At 53.1% G+C, this 14,975-nt stretch overlaps 4 protein-coding genes across 4 annotated transcripts; 2 read left to right on the forward strand and 2 right to left on the reverse strand.

Annotated features, from left to right (window-relative positions):
* Nucleotides 1–144: 144 nt before the first annotated feature.
* On the reverse strand, nucleotides 145–2,902 carry COCSUDRAFT_47065 (peroxisomal biogenesis factor 11). The gene is made up of 7 exons (XM_005648430.1): nucleotides 2,733–2,902; nucleotides 2,539–2,598; nucleotides 2,296–2,391; nucleotides 2,042–2,122; nucleotides 1,826–1,920; nucleotides 1,269–1,461; nucleotides 145–874 (listed from the first exon to the last, which is right to left on the reverse strand). The coding sequence occupies exons 1-7, from the start codon at nucleotides 2,757–2,759 to the stop codon at nucleotides 683–685; spliced, it is 744 nt and encodes a 247-aa protein (XP_005648487.1). The 5' UTR covers nucleotides 2,760–2,902; the 3' UTR covers nucleotides 145–682.
* A 224-nt stretch (nucleotides 2,903–3,126) lies between these two features.
* On the forward strand, nucleotides 3,127–4,564 carry COCSUDRAFT_14575 (P-loop containing nucleoside triphosphate hydrolase protein; the record flags this gene model as incomplete). Its single annotated transcript, XM_005648431.1, has 4 exons — nucleotides 3,127–3,297; nucleotides 3,569–3,703; nucleotides 3,884–3,988; nucleotides 4,325–4,564. The coding sequence occupies 4 exons, from the start codon at nucleotides 3,127–3,129 to the stop codon at nucleotides 4,562–4,564; spliced, it is 651 nt and encodes a 216-aa protein (XP_005648488.1).
* A 770-nt stretch (nucleotides 4,565–5,334) lies between these two features.
* Nucleotides 5,335–9,404, forward strand: COCSUDRAFT_65658 (hypothetical protein; the record flags this gene model as incomplete). Its single annotated transcript, XM_005648432.1, has 7 exons — nucleotides 5,335–5,513; nucleotides 5,862–6,006; nucleotides 6,536–6,731; nucleotides 7,285–7,469; nucleotides 7,836–8,021; nucleotides 8,607–8,756; nucleotides 9,249–9,404. The coding sequence occupies 7 exons, from the start codon at nucleotides 5,335–5,337 to the stop codon at nucleotides 9,402–9,404; spliced, it is 1,197 nt and encodes a 398-aa protein (XP_005648489.1).
* Nucleotides 9,405–10,736: 1,332 nt separating this feature from the next.
* Nucleotides 10,737–14,372, reverse strand: COCSUDRAFT_65659 (hypothetical protein; the record flags this gene model as incomplete). Its single annotated transcript, XM_005648433.1, has 6 exons — nucleotides 10,737–11,681; nucleotides 11,954–12,139; nucleotides 12,448–12,578; nucleotides 12,838–13,116; nucleotides 13,461–13,570; nucleotides 14,261–14,372. The coding sequence occupies 6 exons, from the start codon at nucleotides 14,370–14,372 to the stop codon at nucleotides 11,477–11,479; spliced, it is 1,023 nt and encodes a 340-aa protein (XP_005648490.1). The 3' UTR covers nucleotides 10,737–11,476.
* Between the last annotated feature and the right edge of the window lie 603 nt (nucleotides 14,373–14,975).

Consider the following 14,975-nt stretch of genomic DNA (forward strand, 5'->3'; position numbering starts at 1 on the left):
CTTGGTGTTGCGATGTACATGCACCCCTTCCGGTGGTTGGTTTCTTGTGATATATGGCGCTGCCATCAAGTTAATGCTGTGATTCAATCATACTCAAGTCTGAGGAAAAGTCAATCTTGTACTTCTTGGACTGCTCAAGCTTTTCTCTAGTTGTTACAGAGAGTTGTTAGAGAGAGAGACTGGATGTAAATTGTGAACTTTAAGCTGTAACCTTTTACAGCCAGTTGGAGTTGTTGGATCACCGCGCATGAATAGTGATGATGTGTAAGAGTTTGAACATACTGTATGTGCATCCTCGGTGTGCAATGCTTCTTAATCCTAGTACACGCTCGTCTGGCCTAGCTGCACGCTCACATAAAGAATACCACAATTTTGATTGATACCTGATACCTTCCACGTAGTGCTCTAATATACCCTGAATCCCAGTGTACAATGTTACACCCAAAATTGACATCAAGAGAGGAGCCTCAAATAACAGCCCCTCTTTGATGTAGCCTCTAGCGGCCAAGGTTCTTCTCACGCGCAGCAGCAATCAGCTTGCAACAGTGCACATTGCAGCCATCGGCAGGCTGTAGAGAATAATACCCGCCCATATTGAGCTTCCTCAAGATATCTCAAGATATCCTAGAAGATCTTGGAAGATCCGGCAGACCCGGCCTAGTGCTGAGCGCAGAGTGGCGGCCTAAGCCGCCTTGAGAGCAGGGTTCTTAAGGCCCTCCAGCTGGACCTCCTTCCTGACAGCAGGCTTCTCTGCCGGCTTGGGCAGCGCTGGGAAGAGCATGTAGCAGTTGATTGCAGAGGCCACCACGCCCAGAAAGCCCACAAACCTCGGCTTCCAGCTCGTCAGGCCCAGCAGTCCAGCAGCCAGCGCCGCCTGCGCAGGTACAAGCCTGTCAGTTGACATTCTCCTGTAAATTTTGGCAAGGGGAGACAAGAGCCACAAATATGATGCGTGCTGCAGACATATTAGACAATCACACAATCCCCATTAGTAAAACAAAGCACAAATATAGCTTTTTGGTGCTTGACCACAAGAGCATTGCAGAACATCGAGAGAAGACAATCTGAATGCTCAAAATTTGGGTTTTAGGAAGAGAGATGAGAGGACAGAAGATGTTTGATCTCGAGAGAATTTTATGCATCAGAATGAAGTTGCTGCCGATGAGTTCGTGCACATCATTTGTCCTTTGATATAGAAAAGGAATGGGAGGGACCAGTTTTGAAGACCTATATTATGTGTGGGGTAGGGAGGGGAAAACACAACAGACCTGCACGAGACCGTGGAAGAGAATGAGGGAGTGGGAGTTGATCTCAGCAATGGCCTTGGCTTGGCGCGCCTGCCAGGCCTCCTCGCTCTCATCCTTCCTCTTGATCTTGTTCAGCTCCATCAGCTCCCAGCTCTCGCTGATCACCGTGCACATCGAGCCGCCCGCCCACCCGTACAGGGACGCCTTCTGGAACCTGCTCAGCACGGATAAGCACGATTTTAGAGACTGGGACGTTTGGTACGTTTTTTGTATCCACTCCCTTTTTCGTGCATTCTTGATGACTGGACTAAAGATGGTGTCCAGCTTATTGGCCCCTGGGACACCCTAGCGCTGATGGAAGTCCGGGGTCAGAACAACAAGGACCTTGGAGCTCTACTGGTTGGCCATGAAACACTCGTGGGCTGAATGGAGGCCACAGCATTCAGCAGTGGAGCAGATCAGATTGACTGGCTGAAGAGACACTCACTAGAACCATGTCCATTGGCATTTCACAGTGCAGACACTCACTAGAACCATGTCCATTAGCAATTCACAGTGCAGATGATGACGGCTGTCACCTTTCAAGGACGGTCTTGTTGGAGACAAGGCCGGCCTGACCAGCCCACACCACGTGGTCCGCCCCAAAGTAGATGGCCATCAACACCCCTTTGAGCTGCACACATGAAAAATTGCACATGTCACATAAGGTTCATGTTCAAATGAAGATGAGACCACATCCTGTGTGATTTGAAAAAGGTCCCAGAGCTGAAGGACACTGAAAATAAAGAGCATACCTTATTCAAGAGCTCGATGTAGATGGGCTTCTTCGGGTTCAGGTGGGGATTCAAGATGACGGGGGTCACTGACTCCAAAGGCTGCACACACCATTCAATTTTTGACAACCCAAGCATTGCATTACAATGAGCATACGAGCAAAGCAAAGCAAGGCAGAATGGTACCTGATAGTGTAGAGGTCAGCCCAGGAGAGGATTACGCCATCAACGCAGTGCAAAACATTGAAAGCAGGCATATTATGCAGAGGACTCACCCCAAACACGCGGAACACCTTTCTTGCCGCTGCAACAGAGGCCTGGATCTTCTTGGCATTGCCAGGTTCTCCAGCTGAGATGAACATGCATGTGTACTGCGTGTGCATGGACGTTGCATCAGCATCATCATGTTTGAAGAAGCAATGGGATTCACTGTTTATCAACTCTGTAACCTGTGCACTGCCGTCAAGGGCAAAGTAAAGCGGTTTCCCACTCTCAGGTCCACCAACAAGATATCGCACCTGGATGAGAGCTGTCAGCTTGTCCTTTCCACCAGCTTTTGCAAGAAAACCATTCAATGCCTGCGTCATTTGCAAAAATGCTCTTCAACGCAATAAACGGTGCAGAAAGTCAGGCTCACCCAGCGACAGGGCCATGCCAAACACACGCAGTGCCAGAGCAGCAGAGCCTACAAACCCTCCTAGAAAGAAAGTACCTTCAGCTGGTCGGCATTGGAGGCCATGCCGGTGTGAGGGCGCCCAAGGGCTGCCTTTCACAAGGGATTGAGTCTTCCAACAATTCGGCACACAGCTGCCAGCACAAGCCCGCTGATGGACACCAGACACCAGAACAAGCCTGGATCTCTCAGTACGTCTCCCAAATTACAGATGCAAATTGTGCTCTGGCCTGGTCAAAAGCTGACCCCGTGACCTTGAAAAGCCAGCTCGGATCCAACGTGTGCTCTCTGTGTCTACAACGGCGCTTTCAGTTTCCTAGATCCATGCAAGGACCTTGGAATGTTATGCTCTTTGCTGCTTGGCAAGTCAGTCTAAAAACATAACTGCAATATTAGAGGTGATATCACTAGAGGACGCCCTGGCGCAGGCTTCATGTCTGCCACGTTGGAGGTACACGATCTGAAGCGTGTCATAGGGGATCGCACCATCTTGACAGACATCAGCTTCAGCGTACGTGCCGGAGAAAAACTCTTCATCAGGGGACCTAGTGGCGTCGGCAAGAGCTTGCTCCTCCGTGCGCTTGCCTACCTCGATCCTATACAGGTGCGCATGCGTTCGCAAGTGCGCTTCAGGTTGCATAGGCTGAGGTGTCTAGCATTCCTATTCTACAACTGGTTGTATATGTATCATGCTTATTAGACTATCAAAGCTATCCTAGCACTCAGCAAGAAGTGCTGCAGTGCAAGTGCATTGGCTGATGAATGTGGACACATCAAAGAGTGATCTGATTTGGAAAATGTGCACTGGTGCCGGTAATCTTCTAGATCTCGCATGAGGACAGGTAACCATGTTGGGCTGTGTGCTATCGTTGCAGGGTGGCACCCTCTTCCTGGACGGCAAAGCACCAGAGCAAATTGGCGTGCCGCAGTGGCGGACACAAGTCACCTACGTGCCGCAGTCTCGCACGCAGCAGAAGGGCACACCTTCAGAGCTGTACTTTGCAGCCCAGGTATCACTTCTCCTTCAGGAGGTCAATGCCAAATCCCACATGGAGCTTCAATGAAATGCAGTCATGAGCATGCATGGGCATGGATTCGAGTATGATCTCTCAGAGGATCACTTTAGGGGCCCAGATCTTGACTTTCAAAAGCAACATCATCAGTGCTGACAAGGTTGCATGTGCTCACAGCAATTCAAGGCACAGCGAGGACGGCCCAGAGGGGACCTTCCAGCGCTTGTGGCAGAGCTTGGCTTGGAACAGAGCGTGCTCAACCAGCCCTGGATTGAGCTCTCGGTGCGGTTTCTCTCTCCAACCCCTAATTTCCTCCCTGTGTCTCATGTGCAGCACATCCACTTGGCCTCTGTCCTCTCCCTTCTGGTGCGTGGCTTGCTATTGCAACTCTTTGCTAATAGGGATCCCTGAGAAAATGAGCATGCCTTGCAAGCGCAGAAATCTAGCATGGCACTGCATCTGATGCTGCGGGAGGAACAGCATGAGGAATTACAAAGCATGCTTTCACAGAGCATGCTAGCCAATCACAGGAGTCCTCCACTGCACAGACATAGCGAAGCCTAATACCTGAAATGCCCCCGTGGCAAAAGGAGGATTGACGGGGCTCAAATGGCGCAGGGCGGACAGGCACAGCGGGTGACATTGGCGATCTGCATAGCGCTGAAGCCCACCTTCCTGCTACTGGACGAGCCGACATCAGCGCTGGACCACGACTCAGCGCTGGCGGCTGAGCGCGTGCTGACATCATCCGGCTGCGGCCTGATCTGGATCACCCACGAGGACGCCCAGCCCCTGCGCGTCGGCGGCCGCGTCCTGCAGCTGCCCCTGGGCACAGAGGTAGTTACATACCCTAAATAGGAGTGAGAAGACCTAGAAATGGACTGTCTGATTGAGGGCTTTAGAATTGATAGATTGTATTTGAGCATCCATCCGCTGCATGTCATGTAATCAGAGTGCCAAATAAGAAGAGTGCAAAGCTCTGGGGTCCAGAGGGATACACATGTAGGTGTGACAGCCCCTCTGTCAGCTTGAAGAAAGGGAAGAGCCACGCCAGATCTCTGGCAGGCATGCATGCATGCATAGGTCACATCATGCTTCCTGCAGGAATTGCTGTGTGTGAAAGTTCGGAGATGCATGGGGCCAAAGGGAGTTTAGCCGAGATGTGCAGGGGCAAGTGCACACTGTCAAATGTAATAATTCTTTCATTTTTATGGGTAATGTGCTGTGCGCGCAGTATCCTGTGACGCAGCTGACGTCATCTGTGGAAGGGAACAGCAGTGCAGACACCCTCGCCTCTCAGGATGAGCATGTCAAGGAGGCTCTGATCGAGGTGGCAGTGCAGCAATAAGAAGCCACAAACTACAATAATAGCGCAGGTGAGTGGCCAAGAGATCTGTCATTGCCTGCCTGGCTCACCTCCAAGACTGAACACTCTTGAGGATTTGGCTGAAAACGTATGATTGGTGGCTGAAATCATGATGCGCGCGTTACCGGCGTCTATTGACTTACACGCAGCACCATGTTGGGGGGGCGATGCATTGCTTTACACTGTCCGTTTGCTGTTTGCAGGTTGATTGCCCAAGGATGTCCGCCGTTTGCACCATGTTGCCCCCTTCAATATCTCACTGATGTCCCAAGACCTCTTTACCGGCCTGGGCTCCATGCCAGGCAGCAACCCCCTGCAGCATGTCGAGCCCCTGGGCCCCTTTGCACTGCTGCTCTCCGCTGCATTGGTCCTCGTGAATGCCGCCATCTCTGTCCGCTTCTCCCTCGGCCTCCATAGGACGCTCCTTGTAGCCTCCATCAGGTGCATATATACCTATGGCCCTTTACCTGCCTCTTCATCCACACAGAGAACTTTGCCTGCTGCAGATCCGTGGCAGATGCCTTGTCTTGGTCGCATCTCTGAGGCCTGAATGCAGTATGGTACCCATCCGAGTCCTCTATCTCTCCTGTGACTTCTCAGAATTGTTGCCAACATGCTGTTCAGTAGTTGGCACACAGGCCTGCTGAATTTGCAGGTAGTCCCAGATTTCCTTCGGAAATTTTCATCCAGAGAAGGGACGGATCTTTATTGATGGAACTCTGGTACTACCTGCCAAACGACCCTGTTGCCAAGGGTAATTCTCACTGTCAAGTTCCTGCTAATTTGCAGGTGCATACTGCAGCTGAGCCTCCTGGGCTATGTGCTGGCGCCCCTGTTCCACTTCAACACCTGGTGGCTGGTGCTCCTCTACGCAGGCGCCATGCTGGCAGTGTCTTCTGCCGAGACCGTCTCCCGCCCGAGCGCCTCCTACAAGGTACCCAGCCATGATGAGAAGGAGGCATTTTTACATCTTGCACACATATTACAGGGTTCAGTAACAACCTTCCTTTGCTACAGAGGAAATGAAAAAAGACTGAGACTAGTTAAAAAGTGCCTCTTCCCATGGGCCCAATCAACCATCAAGGGGTGTCTCTGGTGCTATGCTTCACCAGTAAACGCTCTTCCCGAGAGATTTACCATGCCATTTACCCAACAGCATCGACAGCCACCCCCGAAAGTCTGACTAGTCAATTCACATGCAGATATAAGTCTTACTGACGGGCTTGTGTGCCTGTTAATTTTCTGCAGCACTAATCATAATTTGAACGGCATATTGCAGGGCATTTTGGCCCCGGCTGGCGGGGGGCGGTACAAATACTGAGCACCGTGCCCACGGTTGATTGTGTATTGGATCTGGCGAGTCCAACAAGGGTAGGATTGTGGCAGCCTTTGACTGCAGCTTGTCTGCAGGACGCACCTTGCCTCTTGGCAGGAAAAGCGTGTAATAATAAGAATAATTGCAGGGCATGCTGCTGCACGTGCTGGGCTCTCTGGGGGCATCAACCGGAGCGGTGATGGTGTATGCGCTGCTGCTGGTGCTGCGGCCGCGCCCCTGGTGGGACGCCTCCTATGCCATCGCCGTGCTGGCCTACCTGCTCGCCAACTCGCTGTCCTGCGTCTCCGCCGGCCTCTCCAGCGTCATCCAGGAGCTCACACTAGGTGCGGAGGCTGACTGTCGGTGATTGTGTTGCTCCTGTGTTGCACCTGTCAAGCATGTTGGCCCTCCTATTGGTTGCGTAGAGCATGGACTCTAGCGTTCCCAGAGAATCCGTACTGGAATACCATACATCCCCATGGCGTTCCTGTAAGGGAGGGGGTATGCTGTTGCTTACGTTTGTGCTTGGCACATGTGCTGTCATGACTGGTGACTGTACATGTAGCAAGATACGGGCGAGGTCACAGCACTCATCTGTGGGACCGCCGCGCTGTTACAGGGTCTGATAAGCCACGAGCAACATTCTCAAGTTTCCTTCACCGCGACTACACGATTCTTTGATGAGTGTCTCCATTGCAACCTCTTACAGCACACAGGATACTATATGCTCGTTGGCTGCGCTCTGGGCGGAGACTATATTGAGCCCAGAGCGGAATGTGATGGCCATACAGTACCCTGTGTGCATGTCCCTATCCCCTGTCAGCTCAGAGTGATTGAGAGAGTGAATGAGACAGCCAGATGTCAAGCAATGGGCGAGTTGAGGGGTGCATGGCGCAGGGCGGCTGCATGTGGAGCAGATGTTGACAGTGGGCGCCAGCCGCTGGGAGGCCACACAGGGAGTGGTGCAGCGCTCCATCAGCGCGGCTTTGGGCCCCAGCCTGGCGCACATGGGCGCTGCCGGCATTGTCACCCTGCCCTCCTTCATGAGCGGCCAGCTGCTCGGCGGCGTTCCCCCCATCCAGGTGAGGCTTTTACCTGCTTCTCCCTTGCGAGAGGTTGGATTGCAAACTATATTGGGTTAGTCTCGTACCTGCCATCAGTCTCCCCTGGACAGGACAGAAGCTGCTGTGCAGAGCATTGAGGGAAGCTGTACATGGTGTCGCCTGCCCCAGGCGGCCTGCAGAGCCTTGCAAAAGGTTGGATTTGGTTGCAGCTCAGCCATTGTTGACCTTCTTGCCAATAGCTACATGCTGCCTGGGGTAATCAATATAGTTGTACAGCTTTGGCCCATCTGATCTGCCATCCGCACATGGGTGTCATGGTATCATTTGTTCCGAAAATTATTGCTGTTGGCAGTCTCCTGAACATTGCAGGTCTGAGGGGCGCAGGTGGCAAGGTACCAGATCGTGGTGATACTCCTGTCGGCGGCGGTGGCGGGCCTGGCCAGCACAGCGACTGTGCTGCTGGCAGTGAATGCCATCGTAGACCAGCAGCACCGCATCCTTGGGGAGCGCCTGCGTCCGCGCTCCGGCCAATCGGGCGTCGCCACCTGGGTGCAGGCACAGATGGCCAAGGTATCTTTTTGAGCCTTTCGCTCACTGCGACTGACAAAATTGGAACAGAGCATCTTTCACCTGGGTTGCGGTCGCGGGATTCTGGGCAGTCCTCTAAATCAAGTGGAACAGCAAGGCTTGGCCACAGTCCTCCTTCACCATTCCGTCCAGGTGTTGAGACTCTTTAGGACGCCAAGGTGTCCTGTTCTGTCTCTGGTTATTTGCTTCATGGCAATGTGGGTATTCACTTTGAGTGCCTGGACGATCCTCGAGCAAGCCCTGCTGGCCCTTGATCTTCTGAAAGGCTTGCCCGAGGTCCCTTGAGGCTCTTCCAAGTGTCCAGCCTCCTATCGATTAAAGGCATGTGACTTCGGTCCTCTGCAGCATTTCCAGGGACAACGTTCGTCACGTGAGCGGGGCCTCGGCCAGCTGACGTAGCACTATATAATAGACATTATTGATGGCGTGAGATGTCTTTAATCTGTTTACAGTACAACACAATGATGGCTGCAGCAGTGCAAGCGCGTTCGCCTGTGCCCTGCGGCTGCCATGGTTGCTGTAAGTGATCTGCTGCTCAAGCATCTTACTTCTCTTTATTTGCAGCAGGGGTGGCATGCAGCGCGCAGCGGCACGCGGCGGCTGGTGACGAGGCTGCGGCTGGCTTCCCGGCAGCGCGCCAGCTGGCAGCCGGCCCCGCAGCCGCGCTCCTGGCTCGGCCGCTCCGCTCTCGGCCGCCGCGTCTTTGGCGGTGCTGCGGTGCGCTCCCAGTCTCATACGCGCATCCTCTGTGCCATCCTTTCTGCCACAGTAAAGACTATGTTGTGCGACATCGAAGGAGGACCTCGTGATTACAAAGGCAGGCATCATGGTCCCAGGAGTTCTAATCGTTGAGAGAATGAGACGATTGGAGTGGGCAGTCATTCACTGGAGGGAGAATGTGATCAAAGCAAAGGAGGTTTATATGCACTGAGGAATTTGGCGTCTGGACATATTGTCAGCCCTTCCAATTGCCTTGCAGCATCATGCATTACAGAGGGAGGGTCCATCCATCGCAGAACTTTCTGAAGGAGGCTTCCTCAGATAGCCACATGCAGCTTCACAAGCCTGGCCCTCTCACAGAACATGGTTTTTTAAGAATAGGCTAGCCTGAGCTTGAAAGTGCATCTAATCGGCAGCGCAAGGAACCATACCTGTCAAATTGCGAGCCACTCTGGATGAGCTCCCTCTCAAAAAAACCCTGCGCTGCAGGCGGAGGACGATGACGTGCTGTCGATATCGAGCCGGCTGCGCGACGTGATGATCGGGTCGGAGGACGAGATGGAGAGCGTCATGAGCGGGCCGCTGTCCGATGACGGCCACGATGACGGCCACGCGCATCATGCCGGCCGCCGCCAGAGCACCTGATTTCAGAGGAAAAGGAATGCAACTATCAAGTCAGAGCGACCACCAGAAATTAGAGGAAGGGCTGCCTCGCAAATGGACATCATGCAGCAATATACTGCAATGATCCTCCGGCCCAGGAGCACGGAATGCGCACAGCCATGGCGTGTCAGGCATTAGTGGCTGCGCGGTTCCGCGCATCAACAGCTGAACTACTGCAGGACCAGGAAGCATAGCAACCCTTAGCTCATAGATGGTGTTGTGTTGCCCAAATGGGAGATATCCAACATGAGTCATTGGTTTACATGTGCTGATTTGCATGCAGGGTTCTTGTTTCTTTGCAACAGATCAGATCTAGATCAGTTGTGCTGCTGCAAATGCTGGGAGGAAATCGGGGATTCTATATGATATCCCAAAGAACAAGTTAGTGGACAGTAAGATGGCCAGCAATGTATTGTGACATGAATGGAGGAACAGCATGCAGTGTCGGGTCTAGTACACAATATATAGCTGGCAACTGCTTTGCTAATTGTTTCAAGGTTAGGGTGCAGTTTGTGACAATACATGCTATTTTGCATCATTGAGTAAATTGCAGTGAACAGCAGTGTAGATAAGAAATTCATGAGGAGATCGGACGGCTTTTGTGATTTGCCTAGAATTGTTACAATCCAGTCTCAAGACCCAAAATACTAAAATCAGCACGATCTTACCCAGTAGTGTACATGCAGCCCTGTGCGTCGCTGCAGAGCAACGCCAGGCCTTTTCTCTACCTCTACATCAGCGCTATGATATGGACCTCACAATATCATACTCTGCAGGGCTTTGATTTCTGAACTACGGTGTTCCACTGGCATGTAGCCTCCGCTCAGCACCACCTGACATGAGAATCTATCAATCAACTAACAGGCATCCATTATAATCTCACAAGAGGACACAGGTCCGCCAATAGAAGTGCCCATCATCACATTTGCGATCCGGCAACACAACGAGCAGTCCACCCTGAATGTGTGGCCACACTCTGCCTTGGTGACATTTTCTGTTATATCTGGTTTGCCAAAAGTCAACGTAGACAAGCCATCAAGATGTGCTCATAGAACTGGTTGGAAGTATCTTAGGGTGCAGAGTCAGCAAGCCCCTCACACGTGCACAGAATGCGGCAATCCCTCAAAGAAAACGTGATGGAAAGGAATGCCCAGACAACCAAAATTGATGGTTCCACAGGAGGCCAGATATTTGATGCTGGGCCTTTCACAGAGCCCAGCCACGGGTGTCTCACAAGGGCAGCACAAGGCCACCATACACAGCAAAATTGTCAAGCGCCCACCTTTGTTCCGATCAACCTCCCTTCCCACTTCCCTGCTAGCTACCTCTTTGGTGCTGCAGCTGACTCAAGACCCACATGAAGCCCGCACATGCAGACAAACATGAGCCCACAAGTCAGCCTTCACACGTTTTGAGAGTCAATGACGCCTGTGCTTAACTCAATAAGTAGAAAAGCACCGTGATATTCATGCTTTGCTGCAGGCTAACAGCGCCTCTTTAGCTCGCTTTGACTGGAATCAACGACTCCTGCAGCGTATCCAGAATCTTCCAGAAACATAGATTGTCTTGCGGCTGCACGCACAGTAAAGGACGTGCCACCGAATAGTGATGCATACAGCACTGCTCCCAGGTGTGCATATGGTGTTCGCACATCGTTGCAAAATGATTTGTGCCTCTTTGACACCTGGACCACACATCCACTCCCCTCACTCTTAGGCCCCCACTGGATCTCTCTCCCTTTCAAAACGGCCTTTGGACCAGTTGAGCCAGCCAGCCCAACCCCTGCACATCCTCCACGTGTCTCTTCTGACAGGCAAATACGAATGTTTGGCCTGGCGCCGCCGCCGCACCATGCCACTCTTGATTGTGATGCAGCCACAAACATCTCTTAGGGTGTCTTGCAACTGGCCATCTTTTCCTGCCGCTAATAGCAAAGCCCCGGCCTATGCGCATCTGCCAAGGCACTCGCTGTCCGCTCCAGCCGCTGCTGCTTTTGCCTGAGCTGGCGACTGAGCGCGGCATGACATCATCATGTGCCCATGTGGGGCGACGACTCATTCCTCCGGCAGGAGGCGTTCCAGGCGAGCCTTCAGCTCCTCCAGCTCGTAGTCTGTGGAGAAGTAGGCGCCCGCGTTGTTGTGGAATTGGCCGCTGAGGTAGTGGTAGGGCAGCTGCTGCGGCTGCTGCGTGGCAGCTGCCGCGCCCTCGCCGAAAGCACGCCGCTCTGGATCGCAGTCCAGCACGCTCCAGCGCCCTTCCCTGATACACCCCAACATGCATTGCATCAGCAAATGCATCCCAAGCCTCTTGCTCTCAAAAAGTCAGCAGTAACAAGCGCACACAGACATGCATCTGAAGGAGCACATCGGCTCGCATCGGCGCTCAAAGACAGCATGCCTTGCATCATGACTTGCCACAGGCCGATACAGAACTGCAAAAGCTGTAAGTGTACAGCACCAACAAATTTCTGAAAAAGGGACTATAGATTCAAAAGTGACTGAAATCACAGGAGAATGAACCAAAAAGCTCACCTGAGGCGCAGGGAGCGTTCCCAGTCGGTCATGCCAACGTTGTAGTCGGGCGGAGTGAACCAGCTGCCCCGGGGCTCCAGGCGGCAGTTGTAGCCGGCGTCGCTGCAGAACTCCAGCAGCTCCTTTGGCTCGATTGGCATCACATTGGGCACGTGCGGCATCGTCGCCTGCAGCAGCGTGCAATACCTGCAACACAAATGCACACTCATGTCACCACCTGAACTGCTGTGCAATTCAAAAGCATCGCTGAAGATTAGAGATCCCTGCATGCTCCTCTCCACCTGCACGTCTCTTCCCCCACTCTGCCTCTCAGGGATGCAGACCACCATACAAAAGACAGCTTTTTGAGCCGCAATGTTACTTATCCCAGTGTTCACAAGCTCCCCGATGCAGGTTTTCAAGATTAAAAATATCCAGAACACCCACGAGGACGTCGCAAACAATGAGGGGAGCATGGCGCCTGGGGGGTGGTGTGATAGTGGGAGGGCACGCACCGCTCGGCATCTTCCAGGTCCTCAAAAGCCACGATGGTGTCTTGCGGCAGGCCCTCCTCCCGGGACATGGCGCGCAGCGAGTAAATCCCTTCCGTCTCCGCCTCTCCCACGCCAAACAGCAGCACAAACACCTGCACCAGTATGCACAAATCAGTCCTCCCATGTTCCCACCACCAAAGGCCATCACATCAATAGCAACAACCCCTCTCCCTAGATAAATGATGAGGCCCAAAAGGCTGAGCATTGGCTCAACCCAGCCATTGCTGCCCTTTGCAGAGCACCAGGCGTCGCCGATCAAATTGCCTCAGTGACCCAAATCCTCCTCCCATGCCCTGGCTGAATGCTAACTGCTTTCAAGGGAGGGGACTTGTGCAGGAAGAGGGTGCACACCTGGCCCATCTTGCCCCAGATCTCCTTGGAGTCTGACAGGTGCAGCCCGGCCGACATCTGGCCCAGCTCCACGCCGTGGCCCTCAGCGCCCTCGCCCGTGGGCAGGTTCACTGGGAACGGCGTGTAGCCACCGTCGTCTGTCAGGTCCCAGCTGTCCTCGTAGCTAAACTGGTTCACCGGCCGGTTTGGGTGGCTGCTGCTGGGCAATGACGGGAACGCCCCCCTGCCGCTCGTGGACGGCGCGCCGGAGTCCAGGGAAATATACCGCCGCCGCATGACCTGCAGGGGGGCATGATTTTATTAGCCCTAGGCGGCTGGATCATTGTGTAAACTTCCTTCCCTCAGCACACAACCTGAGCTCCTCCCAGCTCTTAGCATATGATGTAGCATCCCATAAATCCAGGACTACAATGAACACAGCAGAAACACCTGGCAAATGCTCTTTCTAGCCAGGTCTGCAACGAGCGCGTTGCAAGACACAGCAGAAGCTCTCAGTACTGGCTGTGAAATCTGATAATGTAAATGAGCACTGTCAAATTCCTAAAGTTGCCTTCCATCGCTATGTATCATGATGAACGTCTGTTGGCGAAGAAGTGGCAGCAAAGTTAGAAAAGACAACCCACCTTCCATTCCTCATCGATCGGGTCTGGTACATTGTTGCTGCTGCTCTGTGAGTCGCGGCGCTGAGAGTTGAAGTCACCAAGACAGCACAGCGTCTGAACTGACCTCACTCCTGCACACAGACAGTCAGTAAGGGCATACCCCTCGTATGGCCAAATGGAACTGAAATCAACCGCAGCAGCTCACGACTGAGCCTACAAACAGGAGATTGAACTTCCATGAAAGTGAATGGATTTCTGCCAAGTTTGGGGCTCTGTTGCCCCATACCAGATGTACCGTACAACGTGACCTGGTGGTGCTTTGACCTCCCAATCTAACACCAGCCTGTCCCCTGGCTGTCGAACATATTGAAACTTTTGCTTTTAATGGAAGGCTTGGACAAACACCCTCTGCTCATAGTCATTAGCTTACAACGAAGCGACATAACTCAGCTCCAGCACCGGAGGGCGAAGCCTTGTCCCCGACCTCGGCTCTCCAGAAGCTATGGCGAGCTATCAAGACTCAGATCTCGAATGCGGCACCCAATTTGGGCGCCGTCGAAGGCGGACTATTTCTCCCAAGGCTGCTTACAGCAGCCAAGGCCAGGTATCGGACAGGGCCGCCACTTGATACCCCAAAAGCTCCACCAGTAAGAAACACACCTAGATCTATTCAAGGCGCTGCCTTCCTGAATTCCGATGCACGGAGGGCGCGGGGCCAAAAAGCTGCTGCAGAGCCCCAATGCCTCTGTGAGCCACAAACACACGGTGTCCCCAGCTCCCACCCTGCTACAGGCCTCCGGAGACCCATGTCGTGTCCTCACCTTGACTGCACCGCAAAGCTGCCGATGGTGCGGTGATGTAAGCTCGAAGAGCGTTGGTCTTGGCCGCGCTGGGGCCAACAGCGCAGAAACCCTGCAGCCTGCCCGCAGCCATACTCCCGGGTGCGTCACAGACAACGACTTCTGCTGGCCTCCTCTGACTCCCACAGATCTGGTGAGACCGCTGAGGCCACCGTCAATCGTCCAGCCTGTCCGTCGAGATTTACTGCGAGAAATCTGCAGCTCTGCTTATCCGAGATCTCGTCTCAGAAGCGTTCCCTCCTTTCCAGGCTTGATGACGTCCATTTCAGATGTTTCAGTGCATTCTCTTCATCTGTCACGAAACAGTTCAATCGTCTGAAAAGTTACATTTGAAATTAGGTTTCCACTGTATTTTCAGTGACCGCTCTTCTGCTTGTGGAGGATCACAAGCAGAAGTGATGTATGCAGACACTTTGGATCCCGATCGAGGCGCCCCTGGCCCTCGTAACAAGGGACCCGGAGGCAGAGGAAACGAGCGTTATTCACGGCAGATTGATGAGCTGGATTACATCGTGCCGCGGGGTGGCTATTACTTCGAGGTTGGTTGATCATTGTTGAGTTGGATCTGTTTCCTGATATTTCTGGTGCCAAGGCTTGTTAAACAAGGTTGATCACCACTTGAGACGTGCAGCACGACGACCGCGACGTCTGGAAGCCAACAAGGGGAAACCAACAG

Source organism: Coccomyxa subellipsoidea (genome assembly GCF_000258705.1).
Source record: "Coccomyxa subellipsoidea C-169, whole genome shotgun sequence".
Taxonomy (NCBI): domain Eukaryota; kingdom Viridiplantae; phylum Chlorophyta; class Trebouxiophyceae; family Coccomyxaceae; genus Coccomyxa; species Coccomyxa subellipsoidea.